This window comes from Vulpes vulpes, chromosome 3 (genome assembly GCF_048418805.1).
Source record: "Vulpes vulpes isolate BD-2025 chromosome 3, VulVul3, whole genome shotgun sequence".
In the NCBI taxonomy this organism is placed as follows: Eukaryota; Metazoa; Chordata; class Mammalia; order Carnivora; family Canidae; genus Vulpes; species Vulpes vulpes.
This window is the reverse complement of record NC_132782.1, coordinates 102,663,603-102,677,660: the sequence shown is the minus strand read 5'-3', so window position 1 is coordinate 102,677,660 and position 14,058 is coordinate 102,663,603. Positions and strand designations below refer to the sequence as shown.

Genomic DNA, 14,058 nt, shown 5'->3' with positions numbered 1-14,058 from the left:
ACAAACACTCTAGCCTTTCACCGGGAATTGGAGGTGTCAAGTTTTGGAATGGAAAATTAGTTTACCCTTTAAAACACTGGTAACCACATCAGGAGTTACCTCATCCCAAGCTTAGAGCAATTTTGTATTTGTGTACTTCAGGGTCAGAATGGTTGCCCATTAAGGGTGTGTCTATGATCCTTTGAGAACAATGAGGTGATGTTGCTAGTGTTTTCTTTCCACTTTGATTTATAGGTCGTCACCTAGTATCTTGACGTTGACAGCCATTCGCCACCATGTCCTTGGAACTATCACCACTGACAAAATGCTGGATGTCACTGTGACAATCAAGTAAGCCTCTTGCTCCACGGTGGTCTGAGTGTGGGAGGGTGGTGTGGTGGACGAGCACTGGGGACTTGTCTAACAGACACTCTGAAAGTTATTTCTGATTTCTCATCTCTAGGTGTGCGTACACACGGCCTTCTCTTACACGACAGAGCTGTAAATTCACCACAGCCTTGATCCTCTCCTTTTATGATTCAGGAATTAACTATGAATTGAGGGAGAGCCTTCTGACAGCTCGTTGCAAGTGCCTTAAATTTCTGTTTGAACTCTCTACACTTCCTGTCTTTGCTAAGGGGGAAAAAAATCTCTGGCTTGTTCATTGTATTTCAAGTGTTTTAGCAAATTCAGAAAAATTGTCTATTTTTCTTGAGACCTTTTCTTGAAGACTGGGGAAATAGAGATGGCACCTGATATACGAAGGGTCAGGAGGGAAAAGGTATATGAAAGGCAGTCCCTCGCAAGGGTCAGGTTCATGCGAATGTCCCTTTGAGAGGACTCTGCAACGTGGTGAGGTGCATCTGACACCCTAATTTTCTTGAGAAATGACAGAGTTTTGGCCACACGACCATCTTTGTAAGAATGGAAATCTGAGTAACTTTCCCTCTCCTTACCTTAAGCGATCTTCTCAGCTGTGTCTCTTCTTTTCTGTCCACTGCCTTTTCAACTCATCCACCCATGCAGAAAATGTGGAGAGTGTTGAGGGCCAGCCCCTGCGCTCATGGAACTTAAAGTCTCATGGGGGACATGGACAGTTGTCTGGGTGTCATACATGGGACTGTGAGGTTATACCTATAATGAGGGCTTTGAATTGGACCCCATGGGGACTGTGGGGGGGGCACACAGGGGAGGTAGGCCAGTAGGACCAGCCCATGTTAAGGGTCTTTGCTTTGTCGTGTGGACACTATGACATGTTTTAAGTAGAGGGATTACTTTTTTGCTTCAGCAAGATCCCCCTGGCTGCTGAGTGACCAAGTAGAAACCACCTACGAGTGAAAGTTACTTGAGACTGGAGTCCAGGTGGGTTCAGCCAGACATACGGTAGTGGATGGGGAGCAGTGGACAGCTGGGAGGTTTGTTGAGCAGATGGAATCAACAGGATGTGGCAACACACTGACCAATGGGGTCAAGCAAGACGAATGTCTGGCTGAGTAGTGTGGATTAAAGGAGTGCCCAGGGATCCCTGGGTGGCGCAGCGGTTTGGCGCCTGCCTTTGGCCCAGGGCGCGATCCTGGAGACCCGGGATCGAATCCCACGTCAGGCTCCCGGTGCATGGAGCCTGCTTCTCCCTCTGCCTGTGTCTCTGCCTCTCTCTCTCTCTCTGTGTGTGACTATCATAAATAAATAAAAATTAAAAAAAAAAAAAAAAAAAGGAGTGCCCATATTCCTCAGGGTAGCCAGGTGTCTAGGAGAAGGACTTGGGAGTATTTCTTGTAGGCCCAGGACTGTGCCTGGTGCTGGAACAAAGCCTTTTACTATTTTCCTGCCTAGAAAGTAGTAATTACTGGTTGGACTGGAAACTCATGTACTTGCCAGTCGTAACCCCGTATTACTTTATTTTCAGTTTTTATTGAATTCATTTTTCTAACCTCAGAGGAAGTTTTGTTTTATTTGCTTGTGCTGAGGATTGTATGAGATGCATGTTCCACCTGGACGTGGCCACCTGGATCCCTCAAGGGGATCTCAATGCTCGCTGGATCCCAAACTGGACTCCTGGTTGTTTGCCTCCCCAGACCCCACTCTTTGTCATCTTTCTAGATGGTCCTTGACTCTTCTTTCTCCAGCTTCCTGGCCTCCCTGTTTGGGCTGTTGTTGCATGGTGACAGTGTGTTTTCCATGTGGAAGGCAGAGTTCATCCTTTTAAAGTAGAGATCACATCATTCCTCTGTTTACAACTCCAGTGGCTCTCCATCCCACTCAGAGTGAAATCCAGGGTCCACACCAAGGCATACAAAGCCACTTGCTCCCTCAGGATCGTCTGACCCGTCTGACTCTTTGCTGGGTCCCTCTGCCCAGGCTACCTCAGTCTCCTTGCTGTCCCCTGAACATGCCAAGGGAGCTCCCTCCCAGGCTCCAAGGACTTTGCACTTGCTGTTTTCTTGCCCAACATACTCCTCACCCAGGGACATCAATAAAGAATAGTGCCCCCATGTCTCCAGCCTTCTCTCCTTCCAGGCTGCTTTATTTTTCTACATTGTACTTACCCGATATTGTTTTCTGCTGCTTGTCTACCATTTCCCACTGGAATGTGGACTCCACATGGTTAGGAAATGTTGTCTCTCCAGCTTACTGGTTCTCTAGCAGAGTGAGTTCTCTGTTAACGATTGAATGAAAAAAGATGGTGGTGTGCAAAAACCTCCATGTCCTACAGGAAATCTGATATTTCTTCAAGACATAAAGCATTTCATCCCAGCTGAAAAGCTACTGGATACTACCACCATCACAAAGAAGTTCAGTTTTTATTTCTTAAAAAATGATTGTTTTTTTTTTTTTTTTTTTCAAAACAGGAGCAGAGCATGCCACCATGGTGGTGTTACAGGGCATTTTGGTTTTTGATGGAGGGATGACTCCATATAGAAATGTCAGACTGCAGGGATAAATAACCACATATGCTCTGAGCTACTCCTTCCTTTCTTGCAGATCTTCCATTGACAGTGAACCCGCATTGGTCCTCGGGCCCCTGAAGTCTGTGCAGGAGCTGCGGAGGGAGCAGCAGCTGGCTGAAATTGAGAGCCGCAGGCAGGAGCGGGAGAAGAGTGGCAAGGAAGACGCTGGGGAGGGAAGGACCAAGCCCCCTGTCCAGGAGATGGTAGAGGAGCTCCAGGGCCCCTTCTCCTATGACTTTTCTTACTGGGCACGGTAAGCTCTGTCTCTTCCGTGCCCTGTATGTCTTCTGTTTTCTAGTGGAGGGCAGAACTGGCCACATGGAAGTATTTTCATTGTTTTAGGTCTGGAGAGAAAATCACAGTCACACCCTCGTCTAAGGAGCTGCTTTTCTACCCTCCTTCCATGGAAGCCACCGTCAGTGGAGGTAAACGTCAACTCATTGAGCCAGTGACACATCTCTACAAACGTTCATTTACATGCCTTTAAAAACGTATTCCATGTTGTTGTTCTCACAAAACTGTCTTTGTGAGGCTCCTTAAATCCCCTTTGGCAAAGAGCTGTGCCTACTTGGTGTGTGGGTGAGTGAATGGAAGGTCTCCATCGATGAAAGTAACTCTGGTAATTAGAATTTGGGCAGTCTTTCTGGAGAAGGACCCCTGACTTCTTCCTGACGTTTTCAGTTTGCCACCAAAGGTAGACAAAAAGCACAGATGTTACTTGTTGAAATGTGATCATTAGCCATCGTATGTGTGGTGTTTATACGTATTGGTAGGGGTGAGGGAGAGTGTTTTTGGGACTGGACAATTAGAAGTGATGGCTGTTGGAGTATTTGTCTTTTGGCTTCTGACCATCTCCTCTAGCATTGGGGGTTCATTAAGTCCTGGGCATTTATGTGGTCTGTGTTTAGAAGGAGGGCATATTGAATAGTGTGGCTTTCCAGCAGGCACTTTCCACAGTGCAGGATAGCCTGTTTGGGGTAGGCTTCTGCCTCGGGTCCAGCCACATAGCCTTCTATGCGCCAGAAAGACCTTGTGACCACAGACAGAGGGGTAGTGAGAACCCAGGCTTTGTTAGGTTTAACTGTTGACATTCCCAGCTGTTGAGCAAGGGATGGAGGCAGTCATGGGCCCCCCCAGTTATTGCAGTTTTATATATTAAACAACCTCATTAAGGACGCCTGGGTAGCTCAGTAGTTGAGCATCTGCCTTTGGCTCACGGTGTAATCCCAGAGTTCCAGGATCGAGTCCCAGGATCAAGTCCCATATCGGGCTTTTCCTGCAAGGAGCCTGCTTCTCCCTCTGCCTGTGTCTCTGCCTCTCTCTGTGTGTCTCTCATGAATAAATAAATAAAACCTTAAAAAAAAAAAAAAAAACAACCTCATTGGAACTAGCTTCAGATACCTCCCTTTCAGGCCTTCCCTTACTGGGAAGCCCCTGGCCCAAATGCCCCCTCCCACTACAGCTAAGTCTTGGCCTTCTGTTTGTTTCCTGTTTAGAAAGCTGCCCTGGGAAGCTGATTGAAATCCATGGGAAAGCAGGCCTATTTCTGGAAGGCCAGATCCACCCAGAGTTGGAGGGTGTCGAGATCGTCATCAGTGAAAAGGGGGCGAGCTCCCCACTGATCACTGTCTTCACTGATGACAGAGGTGCTTATAGGTAAGCCGTGATGAAGAGGCGACTTGCTGGGGACCAGGTGAAGAGCCCAGGCTTGTGTGGGGCCGGCAAGGCCTCCTGCAGGTGTGTGGCACTGCCACCCCCAGCATCTACTTGCTTCTGTTCAGTGTCGGGCCCCTGCACAGCGACCTGGAGTACACTGTGTCCTCGCAGAAGGAAGGCTATGTTTTGACTGCGGTGGAAGGAACCATAGGAGACTTTAAGGCATATGCTTTGGCCGGCGTAAGCTTTGAGGTAACACATTTTTAAAAGATGGTTTTATTGAGGTGTAATTGACATATAGTAAACTGCACATAAAGCATATGATTTGGTTGTCTCAACAGAGGCATACACTCATGAAAATAGTGAGAATCTGGCACCCCACTAAGTTTCCTTGTATCCCTTAGTATGCTCTCCTTCCCACCCTTCCTGCTGATCTGATCTGCCTTCTGTCACAATAGATTAGTTGGCATTTTCTAGAGTTTACACAAATGGAATCATACAGGATGTGCTCTTTTGGGGGGTTTCCTTTCACCCAGCCTGATTTGGAGGCCTGCTGACCTCAGCTCATCTGCATACCTTTTGGCAGGTGTTTCGAACTCTCATCTTTAACTGTGTTCTGTGTAAAAATACAGAATGTTCCTATAGTGGTATTTGATGTCATTTCTCTCCTCTCCATCCTTCTTGGGAAGAAGCATGCTGTGTGCCATCCAGAGTAGGGCTGGAGACCCCTGAGTATAAATATTTTCAACATAGAGGTTCAAGGAAAAGAAGTATAGATGACATCCCATACAAGTTTCAAATTCTATTGTGCAGGATGTGTTTTTTACGGTTTTTTTTTTTTTTTTTTTTTTTTAAGATTTTTTAACTTCTTTTTGAGAGAGTGAGCAGAGGTAGTGCCAGAGAACATGAGTTGGTAGGAGGGGCAGAGGGCAAAGGAGAAGCAAATTTCTCCTCAGCAGGGAACCCGATGTGGGGCTCAATCCCAAGGCCCCAAGATCATGACCTGAGCAAAGGCAGATGCTTCACCAACTGAGCCACCCAGGTGCCCTGCAGGTTGCATTTTATTTACTTACATTTTAATTTAATTTAATTTAATTTAATTTAATTTAATTTAATTTAATTTAATTTAATTCAGTTTGCTAGAATATAGTGCAGAATGCATTTTAAAGCATATTAAAAGACATTCCAACTGGGAAGAAATCTTTATGCCATAAATAATATCCTAGATTATCAGGAACTGCTAAAATTGATAAGAAAATGACAACCCCATAGACAAAAGAACAACAAAGCATATGAAAAAGCAATTCGCGCAAGTCCTACAAGTGATTAATAAGCATAGAAGAAGTGCCCAACTTCCATGGTGACTGAGGAACGTGAAGGAAGTTACCATAGGAACACGGAGTTTTAGATTACATTTGCAGTGATGACGGCAGCGTCCATGTTTTGGAGAGTGTATGGTCCCACGTGTAGATAATTCACAGAAGTATAAGTGGTCACAGCCACTCTGGTGTGCAACGTGGTGGCATTGTTTTTAATTCAGAGTGCACGATGCCCAGCAGTTCTCCTAGGAATAGAGGAAAACATAAATGCACACAGATACACACATTCTAGGATGCTTCGATGGTCTCCTTTTCTCTTGGAAAAGCAGGTGGCTGGTCTGCATGCGTTGGTTGGCCGCACCGTGCTTTAGGATGATGTGCATTAAGACTCGGTGTGGCAGATGTGTGTGGACTGGATGGGAAGCCAGGACCAGTGGTTGGAGGAAGACAGCTGGGTGTGGGGCTGTGTGGCAGTGCCCCATGTTGAAGTAATACCTAGTATTACTTCAAACCCATGATGAAGTTCCGCCCTCCCCTCCTGCACCACGAACTTGCTGGTCAGTCAGCACTAGCCATAACGTTTGTATGTTGGTGTAGGCATAGAAGCAGTTCTGGAGCACCTGGGTAGCTCAGGGGTTGAGCACCTGCCTATGGCTCAGGTCGTGATCCCGGCATCCTGGGATCGAGTCCTGCATCAGGCTCCCCGCAGGGAACCTGCTTCTCCCTCTGCCTGTGTCTCTGCCTCTCTCTCTGTGTCTCTCATGAACAAATAAATAAAATCTTTAAAAAGGAAGGAGCAGTTCTGGAGGGCTACACACCACCTATTAACGTTAGTTACTCCTGGGGACAAGGAGTAGACCTTATGTTCCCCCCACCTCCCATTGATAACAATAAAGAAAAAACAACCCAAAAGAGTTACCTCTTGACTTTCAAAACGTTCTCTTCAGTTGGTAATAGGCATCCACCTTGCTCTGCTGTTCCTTTCTCACCCCCCAGATAAAAGCTGAAGATGACCAGCCCCTCCCCGGCGTCCTCCTATCCCTCAGCGGTGGTGTGTTTCGTTCCAACCTCTTGACTCAGGACAATGGCATCCTGACATTCTCCAACCTGGTAAGGTGTCCTGTAGTTTACCGCCGGTGAGCGTGCAGGGACATGGCATGCCGGACTTGTGTAGTGCTTGACAACGTGAGAACAGAACACCAGCATGGAGTGTATTACGTTTCTTCGGGGACCAAATGTAATTAGAGTACTGCTCTTACTAGAACTTACTGTTGCTGATTCATGTTCCCTTCCGCACACACTTCTTGTTTTCTGGCCACCGGCTTGTCACTAAGACGATGTAATTAATTACCTTGGCCACAGTGGCTCCCCTCTTAGGCATCCCTTTGTTAGACCACAGCATCACAATGTTTATGATGCTGAGTCTTGCTTGGTGGTTAGCTTGTGTTTCTTCTGCAAACCACGTTCCACCTGGTGGGGGAATAGAGATGTTATCTGGGGCCCCCACTGGTTGGTACTCTGGAGGTGTGTGTTAATTGGCCCTTCCCTACAGTCCTGGGAATAAAGTGACTGCTCCGGGAACGTCAGTGAGGCGTATCTGAAAGATCATGCGCTGTGCAGCTTCGAATCTTCCCTCTGCTGCTCACTTGCTGTGTCATCCCAGGGAAGTTACCTGACCTCTCTGAGCCTCAGTTTCTTTATAAAATTCAAATTGGTTTCTGTATCACAGAGGGACTATAAGGCCATAATGCTGGCTGCTATTGGAGATGTCATTGCTGTCTCCATAACCCACTCACTGGAGAGTTAGAGTCATCCTTTCTGTCTGTGCAGGAAGCCCTGGAGTTCTGGCCACATTCCCATGTGTGCTGACCTCAGTCGCCTCCTGTTAAGCCATTACCTAGATGTGGCAGCAGGGGCTCAGTATGTGGTTGTCTCTCGGCAGAGCCCTGGCCAGTATTACTTCAAACCCATGATGAAGGAATTCCGGTTCGAGCCGTCCTCACAGATGATCGAGGTGCAGGAGGGGCAGAGCTTGAAGATCACTGTGACCGGGTACCGAACGGCCTACAGGTACGCAGCCAGCCTGCTCCCCAGGCCTGTAGAGTCCTACTCGGGCCTCTGTTTCCCGGGACCTCCACCTTGCTCCCTCACCCCACCCCCCATTTCGGGTTTTACGTGGGAGCCAGATGAGATGAGATAGCAAGTCTAGAGACTTTTAACTGCTGCCTTTTTCTTCTGATCCCTCAAATTAGTGATTCTGTCACAAAGTCCCTATTCTGAAATGGGCCTGAGAGAGCCCATTTCATTGCTTAAAAATTTATTTTTACTAGAGCTTGAAACTCAAACGTTTAAAAAGGAGGAAATGGGGATCCCTGGGTGGCGCAGTGGTTTGGCGCTTGCCTTTGGCCCAGGGCGCGATCCTGGAGACCCGGGATCGAATCCCACATCAGGCTCCCGGTGCATGGAGCCTGCTTCTCCCTCTGCCTATGTCTCTGCCTCTCTCTCTCTCTGTGACTATCATAAAAAAAAAAAAAAAAAAAAAAATTTTTAAAAATAAAAAGGAGGAAATGAACTCACTTGAAAAAGGCTTCAGAATGTTGAAGAGCGTATAAAATGTCAAGTTTTCCCCCATTTGTTGTCTCCCAGCCACTCATGTTTTCCATCCAGAGACGGTTTGCACAAATGTTTTGTATACAAAACACTGCATGTTAGCCTATCAGCATCATGTAGCTAAATACATTGATCTACACACCATACATATGTATTTGTAAACATACAAAAACCCTTGAGATGAAGGTTGATTAATCAAAAAGTTTAGAAAAAATGGGCCATTTTCAAATGAATATGTAGAATGAGAAAGAAACTGATTTCATTTTATTGAATGTTTCATTATTTAGAATAAAGCTTAATGAAAATAAGATAAAATGGAATAAAATAAAGTTTATCCTTTCTTAATTGGAATTTTCTGGAGCATCCCTTAAAATGTAAACGAAGAAAAATTGACAGTCTTCTGCCCAGCTCGAGCCTTCGGGCAGGAAGGCTGGATTTGGAAGTGATACAACCAGGACTGAATTGGCTGGGTCATCGGGGTACAGTTCTCCACTGGGCTATTCAGCACTGTAAATTGTTGGTAAACGGAGGGCACTTTACCACAAATCCTTTGTGTGCTTCAGAAAAACCACAAGAATATCATGTTCCATTTCTTCTCTTGTCATTCTAGTTGCTATGGTACAGTTTCTTCCTTAAACGGAGAACCAGAACAGGGTGTTGCCGTGGAAGCAGTCGGACAGGACGACTGTAGTATTTATGGAGAAGACACCGTGACAGATGAAGAGGGAAAGTTCAGGTTACGTGGATTGCTGGTGAGACTTCGGACATTCTTTAGGAGTGGGTTTTTTCATACTGTGTTCAGAGGTGACTGGCGGTGCCCCCAAGACTGCTAGGAATAAGCTGAGCAAGGAGTTAGGACCCTGGAACCCTCCTAACCCCTTTCACCTGGCACAGCTTACCTTTCATTGAGCGGACACATTGGGTTGGGGTTTTGTGACAAAATACGGTTGGAAAATGGGTTTGGTGCAGCTTTTGCCTGGCATTGGGTGGTTATGGGATAGGCCAGGGCTCTCAGACCAAATGCCTGTGGCCAGAAGAGGCATGTGAATGGCCAAAGGAGGTGTGTGCTCACCTAGGGAGTGGTGAGTGTGGTTAAATCCAGAGGGCAGGGCCCATGGAAAGGGGGCAGCTGCCATCCAGCTCTTTATAGCCACGTGGGAAGATAGGCTCGGCACTGCTAGATCATTTGAGTTGTTAGAAGTCAGAAGTTCAGATTTCCACATGAAGACTCCTGACTTTTTGGTATCAACAACTAATGAAAAAGAAAAAAAAACACCCCACAAACTCCCAACTTTTTTTGTATGGGAGCCAACGCATTTGCCTGTTTGCTCAGTTGCCACATTCAGTTTAGGATTTCTCGTGCTGCTTCCTCCATTTTTATTTGTGCATTCACTCTCTTGCTCATTCAGCAGATACTACCTCTGTACTGTGTGGTCACTGAGAGCATGTGGGTTGGACAACAACGGCTGGATTGGGCCCCTTGGATCTCGGGTTGGATCCCTAGGCTTTTAGATTCACACACTGGATATTCCTAGCTCACTGCAGAGGCGCACATTATCTCTGCAATGGGCTAATGTTTGCTCAGATCACAGGAGCTGAAACGTAAACCTGTTTTCAGTTTATTTGATAGGTTGGGGCAAAGCTCTTTTTTCCCCAAAACAAAAATATTCGTGTCCAGGGCACCCCAGGGTCAGATCCTGGGGTACCTGGGAGGCAGGTAGGAAGGTTGCCTGGTGAGCTTGGGGTGTTAAAGGTGAAGGGGAAGGATGGACTTGGGTGTCTTCCTGGCTGTGCTGAGGACTGGAATTCTCATGGTCCAGCCCAGTGCACACCAACTGGGTGGGCTCTCCGCAGCCTGCTCTGCCCACCACGGGTGTGTTCTCACCAGTCATCAAGATGACACTTACCTTGCTATCCTTAGGGGTCTGCACAAGCCTTACTGCCATGCTCCTTTCTAGCTATCCTCTGCCCTGCAGGAGGGCTCTGGCTCCGAGGAACATGCTGCCTCCAGGCCTGCTTCCCTTCCTGTAACGGAACAGACAGGCGGAACACCATGGCCTCACACTCCTGCAGCCAGGGCCCAGGGACAGGCGTCAGGTCTCCGGGGCCAGGTCCTCGGAGGGCCTTGGCCTCACCAGTCCAGTGTGAGCCCAGCCTTTGCAAGTCTGTCCTTTGGCCGCACGAACGAATGCCCTTCTGCTGTCATCTGCTTGGGTTTAAATCCTGCCTCTGTTATTTCTTAGCTGTCTACTTTCAGGCAAGGGGTCCATCCTTTCTGTTATATGCATCCTCATCTGTGAAATGAGGATGAGAGTGACACCCCCCTCATAGGTGGGCTGTTGGTGTTACAGAAGTTCACATGTGCAGACACAGCAGTCCTGGCATAGTGATGCAGTTAAGTGGTTAACAGAGCCTTCCCCTGGGGTGGCCTTCCCCTGGACTGCCAGCTCCGGTTTTGGTGTTGCAGCTTTCTGAGGCCACAGCTTGAAAAGGGGTCTGGATAGGTGCCCATGTAGGTCGGGTTTAGGGGAGCCGCCCTTCCCCTGGGTGGACTCTAGCAGCGTCCTTGGCTTACATCACTCTTAAAGTTGTAGGAATGCAAAATCTACATCATCTCCTTGATTCCCTCAGCATCTTGCGAGCCCAGACGTGTTCTTCTAAACCCACCAACCTAACACATTGTTTAATTAAACTGAATATAGTTCCCTTCTCCAGTGCAGATTTCCATTTTAATTAATGCTCTGAAGACACCCTCCTTCTTCTAATAGGTGTTAATTTATTAGCTCTCACAGTAGTTTTCAGAGTCACCCTGGTGGCCGCCCACACCTGCCACGTGCCAGACCACACATTCTGGAGGAATATCCTTAGCTATTCCTCGGCCAGGATTTGGGGCTCGAGTTTGCCAGTCTCCCAGAGGGTGCCAGGTTGGAGATCCCTCATTAAAGGTTTTCTAAAGATTTTAGCCCCAGTCAGGATGCGTTCATTCATTTCCCCTTTCCTGGCACTGCTGTCAGGCTGTCTTAGCCGAGAGACTGCAGCACTAGATTCCACTGCCAAAGGATGAAGGTGAATCCAGGAGTTGGTAGGCCTGAGCACGGAGCGGTCCCATCGGGATGGAGCAGCCCTCCCAATAGGCTCCCACTGGCCCAGGTGTGGGAGTGAGCAGCCAGTGCTGTCCCCTTTCCTGCCCAAGTGACTACTCACATCCCTTCCTCTCTGGGGTGCAAATAGCTGTTTTGAACTGAACTCAATACTACTGTAAAGTCCTAACTGAGCTGTAAAGTCAATGAATGTGTCTACTGGTGATCATAAATTTGTTTTCAGTTTTTAAAAAAAATAATAGCTTTATTGTCTTTGTAAAGGTGCCCTGTGCTCATTATAAAATAGCTCAAGCAACATATCCAAACAGACAATCTTGAAAAGGAAAAAACACAGCCTAAAGCTGTCAAAACACACATTATTTTAGGAGACCAGAACTCTTTTATCCATGCTAGTTTAAAAATAAATGATTATGTCTTAGGGTTGTCCTCGTTAGTGGCATATAGACACCTCAGAACTCTCGATGCCTTAGATCTTAATGTGTGAGGGGATTAGTTATGCTATTGATCAGAAATTGGTCGCTTTGAAAGCTTTCATAGAGTAATGATTTATTTGGTAAACTCCATGTACACCTGTAAAATTGAGCAATAGAATACAAATCTTAGAAAGAACAGATATTTTTAAGAAGAAAATTCTCAGGTCTCCCTTGGCAGAAATCCTGTCCATTATAAGCATTCGGGAATCTCATTGCAGTTGTCTACACGCATATATGCGGGCAGAGGGGAGGAGTGGACAGCCAGGCAAGAATGATTTTTATCAGAAGAAACATGTTGTGCTTAGCCATTTTGAAGTAGGAAGCCAAATCTAATTTTTCTAGGGGATTGAAGGAATCACAAACTTCCAGATAAATGTTCCTTCATCAGGGTGCTTCTAAAAGGGATTCTTACGAAGGTTAATAGGCCACAGACTGTTACTGGAGGTGGGGTGGGAGTGGTGGCGTGGTCGTGACGAGGGTCTGCTTGGTCAGGGCAGGCTTGGGTCAGGTTCTGGGCGATGACCCCTTTCTAGAGATGTGACCTCTGGGTTTGCTTGCAGCCGGGATGTGTGTACCACGTGCAGCTCAAGGCGGAAGGCAACGACCACATCGAACGGGCCCTCCCCCACCACCGGGTAATCGTGGTAAGGCACGAACCTCTGCGGGGGATGGCGGTGCGGTGGGAGTGCTTCCCCAAGCAGAAAGGCTTTAGCACTCCCCTGGCTGGCTGCCTTTCATCTGTTGCGGGGGGGAAGCTCCGGGTCCTAATTAAGGGTCCTCTTAGAACAGTGTCATCTTCACAAGCGGCATCTCCTGCAGGGTTTTAATGAGCAGCATCACTGTCGTGAATGCAGAGGAGAAATTTGAGCTGTTGTCTCCTCACTCCCCGGGCAACCTCTGATCATTATTCTCCAAGTTGAGGATCTCAAGGTCTAAGTGGCATTTCAGATCAAGGGAGGGTAATAAAGACAACATGGGCTTAATTGGTGGCAGGGCCACCCGATTTTCTTATATCCAGATGACCTTGTTTTTTCCACTTGGTGGTGGAGTCTCTTAATATTCCGGATCACGACTGAGCTCATTGATCCCTAAAGAGGCAGCCATCCCTCCAGGTCACGGGAAGGAGCCCAGGAACCATTTGAAGTGAAGCTTATCCCCCGTGGAGTGATTCTTGTTTGCTAGACTGAAGGGTTTGGATGAGATGGGGGAGGGGGTGGGTGGAATCTTGGTGGCTTGATTAGGTGGCACTGGCATGAAGGTTGTGAGAGGTCAGGAGAGGGGTGGGCCATTGAGGACCATTTGGCTGAGAAGTAGGTTTTCTTGATGTCCTTATGGCATCTGGCATTTTAAATGGCTGTGAGGGTGGGATCTCACAGTTGCAGGTTTCCCAGCCATGGTGGGCAAAGGTCAGGGTCATGGGCAGTTGTGGGGACTACGGCCTGGCAAATATGAAAAAGTGACAGATAGGAGGGCACAACATACCCAGCTCCTGCTGTTGGCTGCCAGGCAAGTACATCTTTCTCTATTTTTTTTTAAAGATTTTATTTATTTATTCATGAGAGACACACACACAGAGAGAGAGGCAGAGACACGGGCATGGGGAGAAGCAGGCTCCATGCAGGGAGCCCAATGTGGGATTCGATCCTGGGTCTCCAGGATCAGGCCCTGGGCTGAAGGCAGACCCTCAACCACTGAGCCACCCAGGCATCCCTCTTTCTCTATTTTTAAGAGAAGCTGGAAAATCTGGCTTTTTTTGTGTGTATGAGATTTCTCTTTAAGATTTTGGCAAATAATGGAAACTGAAGAAATATCCTGTGCCAGTCAAGCAGAATGTCTCTGTGGTCCAGCTGTAGCCCACCTCCATACTGCCAGCGTGTGCCGTTGGACTTGGGCCACTTCAACGGCAAAGTTCATTCCCTTCCTGAAGAAGTGAAGTTTGCTATGAAACAGCTCCTAGGACATCATCCAGCTA

General features: G+C 47.3%; 1 protein-coding gene across 1 annotated transcript in view; it reads left to right on the top strand.

The window, feature by feature from the left end:
* LOC112923233 (BOS complex subunit NOMO1) overlaps nt 1-14,058 on the top strand; it is a 56,718-nt gene that overhangs the window by 31,132 nt on the left and 11,528 nt on the right. The window contains exons 18-26 of the mRNA XM_026002971.2: nt 235-330; nt 2,962-3,180; nt 3,270-3,352; nt 4,424-4,583; nt 4,709-4,835; nt 6,899-7,012; nt 7,845-7,972; nt 9,123-9,264; nt 12,647-12,730. Coding sequence (XP_025858756.2) covers nt 235-330; nt 2,962-3,180; nt 3,270-3,352; nt 4,424-4,583; nt 4,709-4,835; nt 6,899-7,012; nt 7,845-7,972; nt 9,123-9,264; nt 12,647-12,730 — 1,153 coding nt within the window. The remainder of the gene's footprint in view (nt 1-234; nt 331-2,961; nt 3,181-3,269; nt 3,353-4,423; nt 4,584-4,708; nt 4,836-6,898; nt 7,013-7,844; nt 7,973-9,122; nt 9,265-12,646; nt 12,731-14,058) is intronic.